Genomic DNA, 17,275 nt, shown 5'->3' with positions numbered 1-17,275 from the left:
ACATTCTGTGCTCACAGACAAAAAACAAAAAAATACTGTGAGCAAATTCAGTTACTTACACTGCATACAACTACACAGCTGACAGTGTGGTGATTATGGAGGTGGAGAGTGAGCTGTATTGGGCTCTTGGTGGGTCATGAATGAAATATTGTGCCATTGAGTGAGATAAAACAGAGTTTTGTTGTATAACTAACTAGGAGTATACATTTGTGGAATTTCCCCACCTCTTCAAGCCAGACCAGTGTTAGGAATCAAACCTCAACAATTACATAAAAAGGAGCAATGCAGGATAAAACAGCAGTAGCAGCAAAATGGATCTAATAAACAAGATAAAAAGCACAGCCAAATGAAAAGTATTCACCTGGGACCAGAAAGTCTTGGGATTTGACACAAGGAAAAACTGGGGGGGGGGGGAAGCATTCCATACGCAGATTGCTAGAACTGGGTATGCCTTTTCTCAAGAAGGCGGCCTTATAATTTAGGCAGATTCATGTAGTGCGAGGTGGCAGGTGAGAGAGCTTTTTCAACCTAAGGTCCACATTTCCTTGTGAGCAGTCTTCTGGGGCCTGCATGCCTGTAATGGGGGTTGGGGTTGCTTGTGCGTAACCCGCAAACTGCGGCAAGCTGAGTTGTTTGGTTAAAACTTTCCCCCGGCTGGACAGCCTCTACTCCGTGGCTGTCTCAATCACTGGCAGAATCCGTCAGTGGGCGTTTCCTGAACTTTTTCCAACATAAAAGTTCTTTGACACCAAGTCTCCGCCTAGCCTCCCTGCGCGGAAGCTTTCTGCGCAGAGTGGGCGTCCCAAGCGGAGGTTCTGTGCTCTCCCCGCTGGTCTCGCTAGAACAGTCTCGGAGCCCTCCCTCCGAAGCTCCCTCAGCCTCCCCTTTCTTCCTAGCGTCACGCCTATCTCCTTCCCCAGCAGAAGCTCCCCCTCTCTCCTTGCTGGTTCCCTCTCCAGCCTCATTGGGGAGCCTTACCTCCACCCTTGGCTCTGATGGCAGTTCCCTGACAATGCCAGTGGTGGGTGAGGGCAGAGGAAAAGGTGGGCAGATAAATGAATATGGCTGTTACCTTTGTACATTGGGACGCATTCCAGCCATGCAAAAAACACATTTTTCTATGTATCCCCTCCATCACTCCATCCTTCACCCAGGCAAACAAGCACACTTAGGAAAAGGTTTTAACTGAGAAGCTGGCAGCATTCCCACCTCTTATCCTAGATTATTTACCATACATCTGGAAAAGCCAAAGCATCTCAGTAATATATATTTCCCTGTGGAAGCTGCTCTCTGAAAAGGCACAGCATGGAATCACCTTTTCATTTTGAGCTGTTCACGAGGAATAGGTTGAAAATAAAATGTGGATTATCTAAGGTTGTTGCTTTTCATAAATCACTATAAAAATAGGGATATTTTAAAAATAAGCTGGTTTTTAAAATTCATCCAGGTGTGCAGAATACAGGATTTATTTTTCTTACTGGCAGATGCAAAACATAGGCTGGATGTGTTTAATTGTAAATTGTTTAGAAATAAAATAAAATGGATATGGTGTCCCAGAAGGAATTACATTGCACAAGAAAACGAGGATTATCCAAGGCTGTAATTTTAAGCAAGCCAATAGAGAGAGAGAGAGAGATAGATAAAAAAGTAGTTCTAGCATTCATCCAGAACGCAGGATTTTTATAAACAACAACAATTTTATTATTTATGCCCCACCCATCTGGCTGGGATTCCCCAGCTACTCTGGGCGGCTTACAACATAGCTAAAAACATAATAAAAACATCAACCCGTAAAAATTTCCATAAAACAAAATTTAACCAGGTTTGTCCGTTACTTCTTTCCTCCCTTCCTCCCCTGCTCTCTGTTCTGCTGATATCTTGGATTTCCACGAAAACTTATAAAATCCTGGATGAAAAATGGATCTCAATCTCTCTTGCTTCATGGAATCTTGATTCTTTATTTCTTTTTATAAATATATTATTCTGAAAAAATCTGAATAGTATAAGAAAGTTGTACAGTGGTACCTCGGGTTAAGTACTTTATTCTTTCTGGAGGTCCGTTCTTAACCTGAAACTGTTCTTAACCTGAAGCACCACTTTAGCTAATGGGGCCTCCTGCTGCTGCCGCGCCGTTGGAGCACAATTTCTGTTCTCATCCTGAAGCAAAGTTCTTAACCTGAAGCACTGTTTCTGGGTTAGCAGAGTCTGTAACCTGAAGCATATGTAACCTGAAGCGTATGTAACCTGAGGTACTACTGTAATGATAACGTTTACAATTATTTCAATGGAATGAAAGTACAGAGGTACTGAAGTAGTGGTTGGCATCTGCCTGTCTCAGGAGACAATGGAAGAGTACTTAATTAGTATTTTTGGAAGCACCAAATGAAATTACAGCTATATCACAATTTGAATAGCCCCCTTCTCTTAAAGCTTTCCTGAAGCATTTTAGAACAGGCGTCTTCTTTATAGACACAACCATCAACGTAAGCCAATATCAGACTGCAGAAAATGTACAAACTATCATACTGGAATTATCAAATTTGGCAGGCACTCAAAATACATTAAAATTCTGTTAGCTATAGCCAGGCTCTTAAATGTCATAAAACGTGCTTCAATGGGAGTTTGTGTGTGTTGCCATGTTAAGAGTTATACAGTATTTGCAATGATAATTTGCAAAGGAAACTGCCAAACTCTGTAGAGGAGTTGTTTTAGAACTTTATCTGACCAGTTCATCAGAAGCAAATCAGGATAAAATATGACTGAGTAGCAGGAAACAACCCCAGGTGCAGTGCAACCCCAAGAACAGTGGGTTCAAATGTGTTAGACACAAGTGTGTTAGCATCAACATGCCCCACAACAATCTGGATTATAGCATGATGTATGTGTTATATTAGAAAAGGACTTTTCTCTCCTATGGAATTGAAATAGATTGCTGTTTGGGGGTGCAATGGGAAGGATGCTTGAAGAGAAACAAGAGTGGGTAATCTTTTTTTGTGTTTGGGGCCACATTCTATTGAGGGCAATCTGTTGGGGGAGGGTTATGTCAGCAATGGACAGAGCATGAACCAAAAGTTTATGAGCACTCAATTTCTCACTCTCTTTACCACCCTCTCTGTTTCCCCCCTGCTTCCTTGACAATACAGTGGTACATCGGGTTACATACACTTCAGGTTACAGACTCTATCTTAACTTCTGCCCTGCTGGAGAGAACCGGGCAGGCCACTAGATGAGGCAGATCAACCACAGTCAGCCCCCAGCCCCATTTTATTATTTGCTTGCTTGTTTATATGATTTATCACCCGCCCTTCACCATGAGGTCCCAGGGTGAGTTACAACAAATAGAAAATATAATTTAGGACTGCACCCTAACACATTTGGAAAAATAAGCATTGAGCATCTACGCAGGCAAATGTTTTGTAAACATGTTGAACTGATAGAGCAAGAATATTTTATGTTTTCATAAGAATTAATAATAGTGTGAAATGAACAAGGGTTACGCATTCCACCCCCTCTCAGGAACCACCATTGTCCTGCTCCCCATGCCCTGATCCCCTGAAGTGGATTTTGGGGGAGGGCACTGGTGCCTGCAAGGGGGTGGGGAGGAAAGGCCCTTCCATGATTTCCCTTCTTGTGTTTCTCAGAATACAAGCCAATAATATTATTATGTTGTAGGAGAAGGAAGCAGTCACCTACCACAATTCCACTGTATGAAAACCTCTGTTGTAGAATTAGATGGTTTCTTATAAAAACTGTGATGAAGGACAACAGACACAAACCAGAGAGAGGGAGAGAGAAAATGTTCTGGCCACATAAGAGAAGATGATTAACAGTTAGGAAGTTTGTGTCTGTATTGCACCTTTCCATCATTGATGCCCCAGGCACCTCTCATAAATTGATAGGGCTCCTGTAAGCTCTTCCACATTTGTCATGCTGCTAAAGCTATCTACTTATTCTGTCTTGTTCCTAATTTATGATATAGTATACATCTTAACTGTCTTAGAAGATAAGTACGGTATATATCATAAAAGGCATGCAGAGATATGAAAAATATCTCTCCTTAGGATTCCAGCGACATTGCTGGTTTAAAGATCAACTGCATCCCTAGTACGGTTATCTAGACCATCAATTTCAAATATAGGTTGATTTCAATATTCAGCATCTGGCTGTCAGTGTTCCTACCTGATGTTGTAAAGTCATGCAAACAGAGGCCATGTTTGTACTGCACAAATGCATATCTTCTGTTGGTGCCCCATAGCAGATCTCTGCTCTGTGTGAGCACCTATTGACTAAACAACTAAACAACAACAAAAGGCCAAGTGTGAGGAACCTTCTTCAGCCTAAGGTTCTCATAAGTTAAAATTCTACCTTTGTTAAGTAGGTTACTTTCTATACTCTGTTCAGCAAGCAAGAGTCAGAGATCAAGGGCATATTCCAGCCAAGTTAAAACCGTCAAGGTGGCTGTGAAGTAAAACCACTGAGGTGTGTGGCCTGGAGAGAGTCCCATGGTCTAGGAATGTGTTTGGTTTGCTGGCCTGAAGTTCCTCACCCCTGACTAGGCTGTCCCTTACAACATATATACATAGTTTGGCTTCTGTTTTTCTACTTTTTTTCACATCATGCATAAAATACTTGGAGGTGAGACTTGAACAATTGTGTGTCGTTGTCCCCCACTCAAGAGTGTGTGATTATGAAGCCTGGGACACCAGGGTAACAAAAGAGTAATGAGATTGTGGAAGCTACCTCAACCATTGCTGCCTAACCACAACTGGATAAAAAAATGGTCCATATGCTTATCGTTCTAATACAAGTCATGTTTATTTGGGAGAAAATCTCACTTGGTGCTTACGCTATGGAAAAAGTGTCTGTACTTGACTGAGGGTAGCTTCAGCCTTCCATTTATCACATTACAGTTCATTACCCCCCCCCCTTTTAATACATGGTTTCCCCCTATTACCATGTTTCGCCAATAAATTATTATATTCATGTTTGAAACTCTCTTGAGACATGCATTTGTATTCTTCAGTTCTCATCTTGTTAACTTTACTGCAATCAGTGGGGTACTGTGCCACCTTCTCAGTTCACTTTGTACTACTGACAGCAATAATATAATTTGATATTGCTGTCAGTAGTACAAAGTGAATTATAATAATATGTTTTATTTATTTTTAAACATATTTTTGCTGCTATAGACTAACATGGTTATTTACTCATTTACCTACAGTGGTACCTCGGGTTACATATGCTTCAGGTTACATACGCTTCAGGTTACAGACTCCGCTAACCCAGAAATAATGCTTCAGGTTAAGAACTTTGCTTCAGGATGAGAACAGAAATCGTGCTCTGGGAGTGTGGGAGTGCCGTTGATTGAATTCACACCTGGCCCACCCCCCTCTTTCCCTCCCCCTCTGGATGCACTCGGATACCATGGTTACCCATTGAGCTCTGTTTAAAATAAATATTGTCCTTTCATGTAAATTATTTTGTCTCTTAAGAACAGAACAATCCTGAATTATAAAATAACACAATTAGAAATTGAGGAGGCCATTCAGAACATGCAACTGGGCAAGTCCCCAGGGCCAGATGGGCTTACCTCCAAATATTATAAGATATTGAAAGACTATTTGATGCATCCATTAATGGAGGTTTGCAATGAAATTATGGAAGGGGAAAAGGCACCGGAGTCGTGGAAAGAAGCTTTCATCACATTGATACCCAAACTAGAATCTGAAAAGACGCAACTCAGGAATTACCGCCCCATCTCCCTTTTAAACGTGGATTATAAAATATTTGCAGACATTTTAGCAAGAAGATTTTAAAAAGTACTAAATGAAGTAATTCATAAGGACCAAGCAGGCTTTCTCCCAGGTAGACATTTGTTTGCCAACACAAGGAACATTATTGACATTTTGGAACTTTTGCAAACAAATATTAATACAAAAGCTGTTTTAATCTTTATAGATGCGGAGAAGGCCTTTGACAACATCTCTTGGAAGTTCATGAAGAAAAATTTGGAAGGAATGGGAGTGGGGCGGGGGTTTCATAATGGGATAGAGGCAATTTATTCAGAGCAAAAAGCAAAATTGATAGTTAACAATGTGGTGACAGAAGAGTTCAGAATTGAGAAAGGAACACGACAAGGTTGCCCTATATCCCCTCTATTATTTATTTCGGTCCTGGAAGTGCTCTTGAATATGATTAGAGGAGACCGGTTGGTGGAAGGTATCCAGGTCGGAGAGAAACAATATAAACTGAAAGCATTTGCAGATGACCTAGTTTTGACCCTACAGGAGCCAGAGCCTAGTACTAAAAGGGTACTGCAACTGATTCAGGAATTTGGTCGAGCGGCAGGATTTAAACTTAATAAACAAGAAACTAAGGTTTTGGGGGAAAATTTGACTTCTTCAGAGTCAGAAAGGTTTCAGAAAGAGACAGAATTAAATGTGGTCAAAAAAGTCAAATATCTAGGGGTAAATATAACAGCGAAGAACAGAAATTTATTTAAAGATAATTATGAAAAATGTTGGTCTGAAATTAAAAAAGACCTAGATGTCTGGTCAAGATTGAAACTTTCCGTGTCAGGACGTATTGCTGCTGTCAAGATGAATGTATTGCCAAAGATGTTGTTCTTATTTCAAACTTTGCAAATAGTGGACAAAATGGAGTGTTTTGGGAGGTGGCAACAAGATATTTCTAAATTTGTCTGGCAGGGCAAAAAGCCCAGAATTAAGTTTAAGATATTAACTGATGCTAAAGGAAGAGGGGGCTTTGCCCTGCCAGACTTAAAGTTGTATTATGAATCAGCAGCCTTTTGCTGGTTGAAAGATTGGCTACTTCTTGAAAACACTGATGTTTTAGATTTGGAAGGATTTAATAATGCGTTTGGTTGGCATGCATATCTGTGGTATGACAAGGTTAAAATACATAAGGCTTTCAAGAACCATGTTGTCAGAAAAGCAGTGTTTAATGTCTGGTCAAAATATAAGGACTTATTGGAAAACAAAACCCCAAGGTGGCTATCACCAATGGAGGCTAAGGCCCTGAAAAGACTCAATATGGAGGCCAAATGGCCGAAATATTGGGAAATAATAGAAAAAGACGGTGACAACTGGAGACTGCAGAGTATGGAGAAACTAAAAGGGAAAGTGTGAAATTGGTTACATTATGCTCAGATTAAAGAAGTCTTTAAGTCAGATAAAAAATTAGGATTCCAGGTGGAAAAATCAAAGTTAGAAACAGAACTGTTAGAACCCAGCTCTAAGACACTTTCAAGAATGTATAATTTGCTGCTAAAATGGAATACACAGGATGAAACGGTCAAATCAGCTATGATAAAATGGGCACAGGACATAGGGTACAACATCATGTTTGCTGACTGGGAAAAGTTATGGACCACCGGTATGAAATTTACGGCATGTAATACCCTGAAAGAAAACATTATGAAAATGATATACAGGTGGTACATGACCCCAGTCAAGCTTGCAAAGATATATCATTTGCCTGATAATAAATGTTGGAAGTGTAAAGAGGCTGAAGGAACATTCTTTCACCTCTGGTGGACGTGCCCTAGAGTGAAGGCTTTCTGGGAAATGATATACAACGAGCTGAAAAAGGTATTTAAGTACACCTTTCTTAAGAAACCAGAGGCCTTCCTCCTGGGCATTGTCGGCCAGAGTGTGCAAAAGAAGGATCAAACTTTTTTTATGTATGCCACAACAGCAGCAAGGATACTCATTGCTAAGGGCTGGAAAACTCAAGATTTGCCCACACTGGAAGAATGGCAGATGCAACTGATGGACTATATGGAGCTGGATGAGATGACTGGCAGAATCCGAAACCAGGGAGAAGAATTGGAGGAGGAGAACTGGAAGAAGTTTAAAGACTATCTACAAAAGCATTGTAAACTGTATGAATGTTAAGAAAAATGTAGGATCTGTAACATCAGGGCTCCAACAAATTAATAATTTATATGTGTAAAAGTTAATGTAATTGAAAAATAAGATAAATTGTGGATAAATGGTACTTTATAATCAATCTTTGACAAGAGAAACTTAAAAGATTAAATTTGAGATTTGAATATTGGGAAATTTTAATAGATAAATTAAATTAAGTTAATAATTTGCTGGTAAAACTTATGAGTTTAGAGAGTAGGAACAAGAGGCGTGAGGAAGTCCAAGGATGTTTATGAAATGAGGATATCTGAATTTGGTATGTTTTTTTTATATATCTTTATTGTTAAACAAAAATTTAATAAATATTATATAAAAAAAGAACAGCTTCAGGTTAAGTATGGATCTCCAGAACGAATTAAGTACTTAACCCAAGGTACCACTGTACTGTATTTTTATCCCATGTTTTTATCCAAGCAGCTCAAGGTGGTATACATGGCTTCCTCCCTTTTCATTTAATCCCCAGAACAACCCTGTGAGGTAGGTTAGGCTGAGAGGCAGTGACTAACCCAAGGCCACCCAGTGAACCTCATGGCCAAGTGGGGATTTGAACCCTGGTCTCCCAGGCCCTAGTCTGATACTCTAACCACTAAACCACACTGGATCTCAAAACAATACTTTTTTGCCTTCAAGCTTTTCAGTGCCTGGGCAGTTTCTTTATTTTTATTTTTCTCCCTCTCTCTCAAGGCATTCCTTCATAGAATAATGCAATGGGCATTTTCCAAGATTGAGAAAAATGTTACGGAAGAAACAGTTAAGGTTCGTTGTTATTTACTCTCATTTTATGTATTGTACTTTACTTCTATTCATTCATTCATTCACTCTCTGGGCATCTTGTTTACAGACATTGTTCTCAAACATTGAAGATATTCTTGAAGCGCACAAGGACTTCCTGTCTAGTATTGAAGAATGTCTAAATCCTGAACCCAATGCCCAACAAGAAGTGGGAGCCTGCTTTCTTCACTTTGTATGTCAACTTTAATAATATAAGCTTCATATTTAATTGATTTTCTCTTCCTCAGCTCAGCTTAAAAAAAGAATTCTGGCATGGTAGCTCATGTACACTTCACACTGAGGACAAAAACAGACTTGATTGCATAATTAAAGGTCTTTTCAGGACACTTGGAAGCCAGAGTCACAGCGAAAAAGGAAAGCCTTACAGTTTCAGTGTTCATTTTGTAGATAGTATGATGCACTGCATTTCCCCCCCATCAAAGTACCCTTTAGTATACACTACTAGAGTCAGTTATAATGATTTACCACATAAAAAAAATAGATTAAATTTTTTTCAGTCAGGTGCAAAAAGCATTTTACATTAAAGCGCATTTGCTGTGGAAATGAGTGGCAGTCTGTGCGATGCATTCTTTGGCATGAAGTGTTACCTTGTAATTCTGCCAAAAATGCAGTTTTGCAGTTACATCTAGTATTCACGGTGCACTGGGTTTAGAATCAGTGAGAGAGCACAAAAACTACTTGAACTGAACCATGAAGCTGATACTTAAATGGAAATGAGCACTAGTTCTTCCTGTCTGGTTTTTGTCTGTGGTTAGTTTTCCAGTATTGGGCGTAATGTGTTTTATAGTTTTATTTACTTACTTATCTAATTGAGTTCAGTTATCTGTTTTATATATGTTACTTAAGCCTTTAAAAAAATGTTTAATCAAAAAGTTAAAAAGCAAACTTGGAGACCAAATGACTAATATAAAATTGCCCCCCACAGAAAGACAAATTTCGGATCTATGATGAATACTGTAGTAACCATGAGAAGGCACAAAAGCTTCTGCTTGAGCTTAACAAAATAAGAACAGTACGGGCTTTTCTACTGGTAAGCTAATATTTATTTGTATTCTGTACCTAAATCTTTTGTTAAACTGATAAATTGATAAGTTATTGTCAAAAGTGAAATATTTGCCTGTTTTAAGGGCAGAAAGAATCAAAGAGCCCTCGTAGGTCAGACCAAAGGTCCATTTTGTTGCCAGCCAGGTGACTCCAATAAAGTTCATGGAAACAATCAACCCCTCCTGCCCTGGCATTTGTCTCCATCATCTAGTATTTGTAGAGTGCCTTTGGACGCCACTGCCACCACCTTAGTATTAATAATGTATCTACACTTTAACTCAAAGGTTCTGAGGGTGATATACAACATTTCATAAAATCCATTGATAGAAACTCACCTCATTTCCAGCTAAGTTAGTGGTCATCATGTGGCAATGAATGTCATAAATTAATTATGAGTTGTGTGAATGAGTTCCTCCATCAATATAATTTGAATACTTCAAGTTCTAGTGTTATGAAATAGAGGGGGAAAGCTTTCACTGTTTACTTTCTCTACATCATCCATAAATCCCTTTCATGTCCTATGCTGCACCCACTGTCTTTTATTCTAAATGTCAAAACTCCTAGCACTTTGGATTTTCCTTGTAGGAAGATTGCTCCAATTACATTTATCCATGGCTGTAGATGATGATGAGGATGATCTATTATTATTATTATTATTATTATTATTATTATTATTATTATTATTATACCACACCCATCTGGCATATGGCTGGATTTCCCCAGCCACTCTGGACGGCTTACCGTAATAAAAACATCAAGCATTAAAAACTTCCTGATACAGAGCTTCCTTCAGATATCTTCTAAAAGTTCTGTAATTCTTTACACAAGATAAGAAGATCACCAAAATAATTCTTCTAGAGAGTCTGCTTTCATTACACAGTCAGTGCCGTCTTGCGAAGATTTTACAGAGCAACACTGTATGCCTGGTTTAGAAACAAATTATACAGCAAAATACATATAGGGATATTTATAGAGTGATCTAAATAAAACAAAACAAAAACCCTGCTCTGTCATAATATATACTAAGCAGTGTATTGATTATAATATGAAGAATAGATTCATTTTTAATGTCTGTAAGTTTTTCACTTCCTCCTCCTTACAACTGTGTCTTACAACTGTGTCCAGGTACCATTACAAAAGTGGGGTTAGGTGATTTTGGACTTAGCAATCTTGTGTGTGTGTGTGTGTGTGTGTGTGCGCGCGCGCGCGCACTGTTTTTGGAGGGAAATGTGTATCACTTCAAAAATGTGGTAAGCCAGGCCCGCTTGCCATTTATTCTGCTGAGTTGGGCCCTGGTTTCTGCCCCAGAGTCCTGCTTCAATGGCAATAGAGATTAAGAACATAATAAGAGGCTGCTGGATCAGGCCAATCTAGTTCAGCATCCTATTCACATAGTGGCCAACCAGAGGCCTGTGGGGAAACCTGCAAGCAGGATCTGAACACATGAGCCCTCTCCCCTCCTGTGGTTCCCAGGAACTGGTATTTAAAAGCTCTCAACTATGCTAGAATTCAACAGATATGACTCGGTCAACAAGCTGCTAAGTTGCCTCTGTGTACCTTCTTCAAAAGTGCAGCAGGGCTCACTCTCCCAAGCTATCTTGTGTAACGGATGTAGGAAACTCTTGAATTTTGGCTGCCTTGCATGGTTGGGTCAGTCCCAAACTTTATCCCATTGAAATCTGCAACATAAAAGGTCACACATGCAACAAATAGTCATGGTCATGGTCAGAACACTTCCTGCTGAGATTGAGGCTTTCAGCACCTTTCCCCCTCTGCAGAGGTGGTCCACCCTCAAAGGCTGATTGATCCAGTATGTTTTTAGACAGCTCTGAGGGATTTTCTGGTTGATATGACTGGTGCTTCTGTCAAAGCCCTGGCTGACCTCTGAAACAGCCAAATGGGGCTCAGGCTGTTGACACAATTGCTCCTGAGCGCCCTCTCCTGCTTCGTGGAGCCCCCTTGGCTCTCTGGTATATTGTAGAGCTTAGGGTGAGGAAATAAGCTGGGAGATGGCTCAAATGCAACTGAGAAAAAGTCTGGCTGAATGCAAACTAAGTTCTCAGAAAACTGTGGAAACAGGATGCTGGACTAGATGAACCACTGGCCTGATCCAACTTTGGCCATAATAACAGAGGAATGTCTGCAGCCTGCTAATAAAGGGAATTTGGTAAAAGGCATTGCCACCCAGTGAAACCGTCTGAAAACTGAGCAGTCAAGCAAGATCCAGGAGCATAATATTGACAATGGAGAATTAATTCCAAAAGAATTAAATGTTTCAATTCCTTTCTAGAACTGCATGTTGTTAGGAGGACGGAAGAATACTGATGTACCATTGGAAGTTTATTTAGTAACACCAATCCAGAGAATATGCAAGTATCCACTTCTTCTGAAGGTACACATTTTTGTTGCTTAGAATATTTTATACTGAAAACATATTCTTTGTTAAATTCTGTTTGATGTTCAGTAATGACAATCCCTTTCCTGAAGCAAATGAGACTTATCATTTCACATTTTCCCCTATTGTGCTTGATAGAAGTTTACTTTTGGATCTGATCCATTTTTCCATGTAATGCCTGCAGAATCCTTTAGGTGAAGGGATATAAAGAACAAGTGTGAAACTCTAGTAGGCAAGCAACATTGGGATCACTCTAGCAGTTCGCAACTTTGTCCCTAACCAGGGTAATGTTGGAGAGAGTAGTGCTGCTGCGAGGAACTGCTTTGTGACTGACAGGTTCCATGTTTGGACTGGGGGAGTTGACGACATCTGTGATAGATTGGCTGTGGCTGATGAAAGTTGAAGTCCCAACTATCTGGAGGATACCAGATTAGAGAAGACTGCTCAGGAGAAACCCTACTTCTTTCCTCTCTCATGCATATCTACTGTTGGATGCTGTGTAGTTCCCTCCCATTGTTTGCCAGGAGCTTGTCTCCATATCCTGCTTCTATCAGCATCTCTGAAGGATGGGGCTAGCATTTCCCTTTTTCCATGCTGCATATTTGTGGAGCCCCTGAAATCCCCATCCTGCAATATGCTGTGGACTGGTGTGTGCTACTTAATCCAGGGAAGGAGTTGGGGAAGTCCCATGAGAGAATTGAATGGAAGAATTAAGCATAGATTTAATAAAAGAGGGTACTAATACCTAATATTTAGTTTTAGTATCCCTATCAGTTTGATTGGTCATTCCCATGAATCTTTCTGGATTCAGTGAGGATTGCTCCCAAGTAAGTGTGTATGACACTACAGCTTGTCTCCTATAATAGGAACATAGGAATCTGCCTTATGGTGAGTCAGACCATTGGCCCATCTAGTCAATGATTGGCAGCAGCTCACCAGAGTTTTATGCAGGGACCTTTCCCATCCCTAACAGGAGATGATGAGGACTAAACCTGGGATCTTCTATGTGCAAAACAGATGTTCTGCCACTGAGCTGTGGTTCTTCCCCAACAGTGAAATGATGAGCAGTGAAAGTGCGGGAATTGGTTTTCATTAGTGTGAAAGTGCAGGGATTAATTGTTTTCTTTTAATGTTTTTTTTTTTTTTTTTTTAAAAAGGAGTTGATAAAGCGCACTCCCAAAAAACACAGTGACTACGCAGCCTTAATGGAAGCTCTCCAAGCCATGAAAGCTGTCTGCTCCAACATAAATGAGGCCAAGAGACAGATGGAAAAATTAGAGGTTTTAGAAGAATGGCAGTCTCACATTGAAGGATGGGAGGTAATGTCACAATTTTTGTCATTTTATCAGATGTGGGAGGCATTTAGATGTCTGCACATGGTGCCTGGTTTATATTCAGCTCGGTACATTATGTGACATATTGGGAACAATCCATAATTCACAATTAGAATAAAATGCTTTGTCCTTTTTCTTGATAGTAGGAATAATATTATACTTGTGAACTGGGTGAGTTCTTGTCTGTAGGATTAATAACAGAAATTTGGGGATTGGGCGAGGCAGCAGGAGGGTCTCTTTTGACTATTGCCCCCAAACCATTGCGGGAGACACCACCTATATTTTCAGTGGGTGAGGCAGAGGGTGGGATTAAGATGAGATTCCCTTTCACTACCCTGTCTCTTTCAGGACAAGTGGGGAAAAGTGTGTTATGGTAGGGAAACACGTGTGAGGGAGCATCCACCCCTCTTCCCATTATGTCTCAACTTCTTTCTCTTATCTGTCAATGGAACACTCTGGGTGGATGCTTGAATTTCAGGAGAATGAGGGGGGTCCCTTACCTTTAGCCACAATAGCTATGTTCCCCCTCCATTGATGGAGGTGGTATGTCTCTGAATATGGATTACTGTGAATCATGAGTGGGGAGACTGTTTTTGTGCACACATCCTGCTTGTGGTCTTCTCGTAGGCGGCTGGCTGGTAGGCCACTGTGAGACTATGGGATAGATGGGCCTTTAGCCTGATGCAGCACAGCTTTTATTATATTCTTAATGCATGGTTTAGAGGGCATGATTTAGCTGAAATTGTGAGGGTTGGGATGAGGGATCAGAAGATGGGTTGTGGATTTCATTATGGATTCTCTGCCCTTTCCTTTATAGCTTGAGCCCTGCTGTACAATATGGGTACTGGATGGTTGGTGACAAATGCAGTCGCTCAATACTTTCTTTTTTCCGTCCCTTGATAAGGTTTAGTCACAGAAAGCATGTGATGTGATACCAATGCACTGAGGCATTCCCTGTTCCTAAGGAAAAAGAGTGTGGTTAGGAAAATTCACATCGCCGTTGTGAACTGAGATTAACTTGATGTTACTGCTTTTGGCAGTAGCCAAGTATTCATGCTATAATCTATTTCTACCTTTATTCCTGTGTTACTATGTTCAAATCAAAACACATATTAGTTATTATGGGACAACCAGCCTCATATTACCAACATAAGTCGAATTAGTGTAAGAAGGGGTAAGAGTAAGCTGTCTTGCCAGGCTTAGTGAGGTCAGTTTCCCTTACCTTGGAAGGAAAATGGGTAATCAAACCTGTTGTTCAACCTCAAGTCTACCTGAGAAGCTCAGTGTGCAAAGAGCTTTGAGCTTGTTGCTTCAGCTCAGAGTAGCTTCCTATGTTTTGTACCAGTAACATAATGTTGGATAATGATAGTTTTTCAGTAAGGTGATGTCACATCCAGCCCTATATTAGTAATCAGATTTGAAGGTATGCTTTAGTTACAAGTTAATACCCAGTAAAGGAAGACTTTTTCTTCATATGATAGTTTTCCACTTCAAACTCTCTGAATTTAAATGGTTTCTGCAAAAGCTAGCCAGTTTTCGGAGGCTTCTTTGCAATAAATTCTTCTACACTGCAAGAACTGGTTTAATTAACTAAACATCTGGTTTGCTACAATTCTTAAGAACAGAGAAGCACACTTGTTAGAGATTTTCTGTCAGAAGAAAATGTTTAGCACATTGCTTAGCTGGGAAGAGGACTATTTTTAGCATCTGATGGAGGATCAAAGCATGACTTGCATTCCTACACAAAAGTTTCATAAGCTAATCTTGTGTTGCTGACAATTAAAAAAAAATTGTGGGAATACAGACTTTTTTTAAAAAAAGAATATAGTCTTTAAAACTTCAATTAATTTTATTTTAAAAATCATAGTACAATGCTAATTTCAATATCCTCATCAAAGTACAGCTTGTCTGAGATGATGTTCATATAGCAGGATCTCAGCTGTTAGAAAAATAGGTAGTAACGTTTTTGGATTCACAAGAGAAGAAATCCCTGATACTGTCTGGAGTAACTCAAACACAATTGTTTTCTAGCCAGCAGCTAATTAGAGAATATGTTGTATTCTGTTACAAACAGTTATTTTTATTGATAGGTTTCAGATCATGGATATCTTGTTTTTGATCTTTAGTTACATCTCAAACGACACAGTAGCATGAATCATTTCCATGGTATTTGATAGTCCATCTTAGGCACAAAGTGCAAATAAATAGCTGTGAAAGCACATTATTTTATTGGGTTTTTACCTATTCTTTAGAGTGCCTTTTAAAGAAATTATTTTGCTCAGCCAATCAATTAATAATGTTTGATGTCATTATGCTAGATGTTATAGTTCCTAATTCAGCATAGTTCTGACTTGTACAAATGGCTTAGCTATACATTCTGAACCACACATAATTACTAACATTCTAGCTTTAGCTTATTTTACCTTAAAGCAGGTTTCATTGATATCGTTCATGCTTATAGCCAAGGAAATATGTTTAGCGGTGCAGTACAAGTTTTCATGTTCCCAAGGTAGAATGGTGTGCAGGAATTTAGGATGGCGCTATAGTCTAAACCACTGAGCCTAGGGCTTGTCGATCGGAAGGTCGGCGGTTCGAATCCCCGCAACAGGTTGAGCTCCCATTGCTCAGTCCCAGCTCCTGCCAACCTAGCAGTTGCACATCAAACAGGTACCTCTCCGGGGGGGGGGGGGAGGTAAATGGTGTTTCCGTGCGCTGCTCTGGTTTCGCCAGAAGCAGCTTAGTCATGCTGGTCACATGACCCGGAAAAACTGTCTGCGGACAAACGTCAGCTCCCTTGGCCAGTAAGGCAAGATGAGCGCCACAACCCCAGAGTCATTCGCGACTGGACTTAACTGTCAGGGGTCCTTTACCTTATTAAGGCTATCAATGGCTCCTAGTAATAATGGATATAAGCTATCAATTGCTGGGGAACAGTGGGAAATTGCTGCTGCCTACATGTCCTGCTTGTGAGAAAGACACTTTTGCTTGAGACCACTGAGAGCAGCTGCCACTCAAGAGCAAATAACCTGACATCATATAATTACTTAGTTAATTTTATATCTTACCCTTCCTCCCAAAGGATCCCAGGGCAGCAATCTTCTTATGTATGAGAACAGTTCAAGGGGAAAGTCAATACTGAAAGCCGGTCATTAGATTTAGAGGGAAGCAAAATTCTTCAACCAAGATCTGGTAGCAATAGCAAAGGAAGAGTTCTGGCCAAAAACCATTGCTCCCCAATACTTGCAATAAAGTGTGTTATTTTGCTTTCTTGATTAAAATCTGCAGATTAGGGTGTTTGTTTGTTTTTTGCAAAAAAACTTTTTTGATGAAATATGTAGAAAAAACACCAGAGTAGTTTACAAAAATATAAAACAATGACATTATCACTAAAGAATTTATACCATAATTTAAAACGTACAGAAAGTTAAAACCACAATAGAATAGACTAAAACAAATTAAAACTCATATAAGCTTTCTAAATATCTGGGTCGGCTTGTCTAAATAAGAATGTTTTCAGCAGGCCCTGAAAAGAGTGCAGTGAAGGCGCCTGCCTAATATCAATAGGCAGGGAATTCCGAAATTCTTACATATGCAGTGTGTTATGTGGCACCTGTAAAAGTGCCAATTCCGCTGATTGAAGCCGTCAAGTGGGCAAATACGGGGTAAGGCAATCTTGTAGGTAAACCGGTCCCAAATTCTATGTATCTTGGTTTTGCCAATCTCTACCAGCCTTTAGGATCCAATCAATTTTTAAAATATGT

The 17,275-nt window shown here is 39.8% G+C and overlaps 1 protein-coding gene across 4 annotated transcripts in view; it reads left to right on the top strand.

Moving 5' to 3' along the window:
- The window catches only part of PREX2 (phosphatidylinositol-3,4,5-trisphosphate dependent Rac exchange factor 2), a 105,562-nt gene that overhangs the window by 27,086 nt on the left and 61,201 nt on the right, over positions 1–17,275 (top strand). For all 4 annotated transcript variants that reach the window (XM_081873971.1, XM_081873972.1, XM_081873969.1 and 1 more), the window contains exons 2-6: positions 8,634–8,705; positions 8,791–8,913; positions 9,667–9,771; positions 12,076–12,177; positions 13,338–13,499. In XM_081873971.1, coding sequence (XP_081730097.1) covers positions 8,634–8,705; positions 8,791–8,913; positions 9,667–9,771; positions 12,076–12,177; positions 13,338–13,499 — 564 coding nt within the window. The remainder of the gene's footprint in view (positions 1–8,633; positions 8,706–8,790; positions 8,914–9,666; positions 9,772–12,075; positions 12,178–13,337; positions 13,500–17,275) is intronic.

This window comes from Podarcis erhardii (assembly GCF_964252035.2).
Source record: "Podarcis erhardii genome assembly, chromosome: 8".
NCBI lineage: Eukaryota > Metazoa > Chordata > Lepidosauria > Squamata > Lacertidae > Podarcis > Podarcis erhardii.
This window is presented reverse-complemented; position numbering and strand designations above follow the sequence as displayed.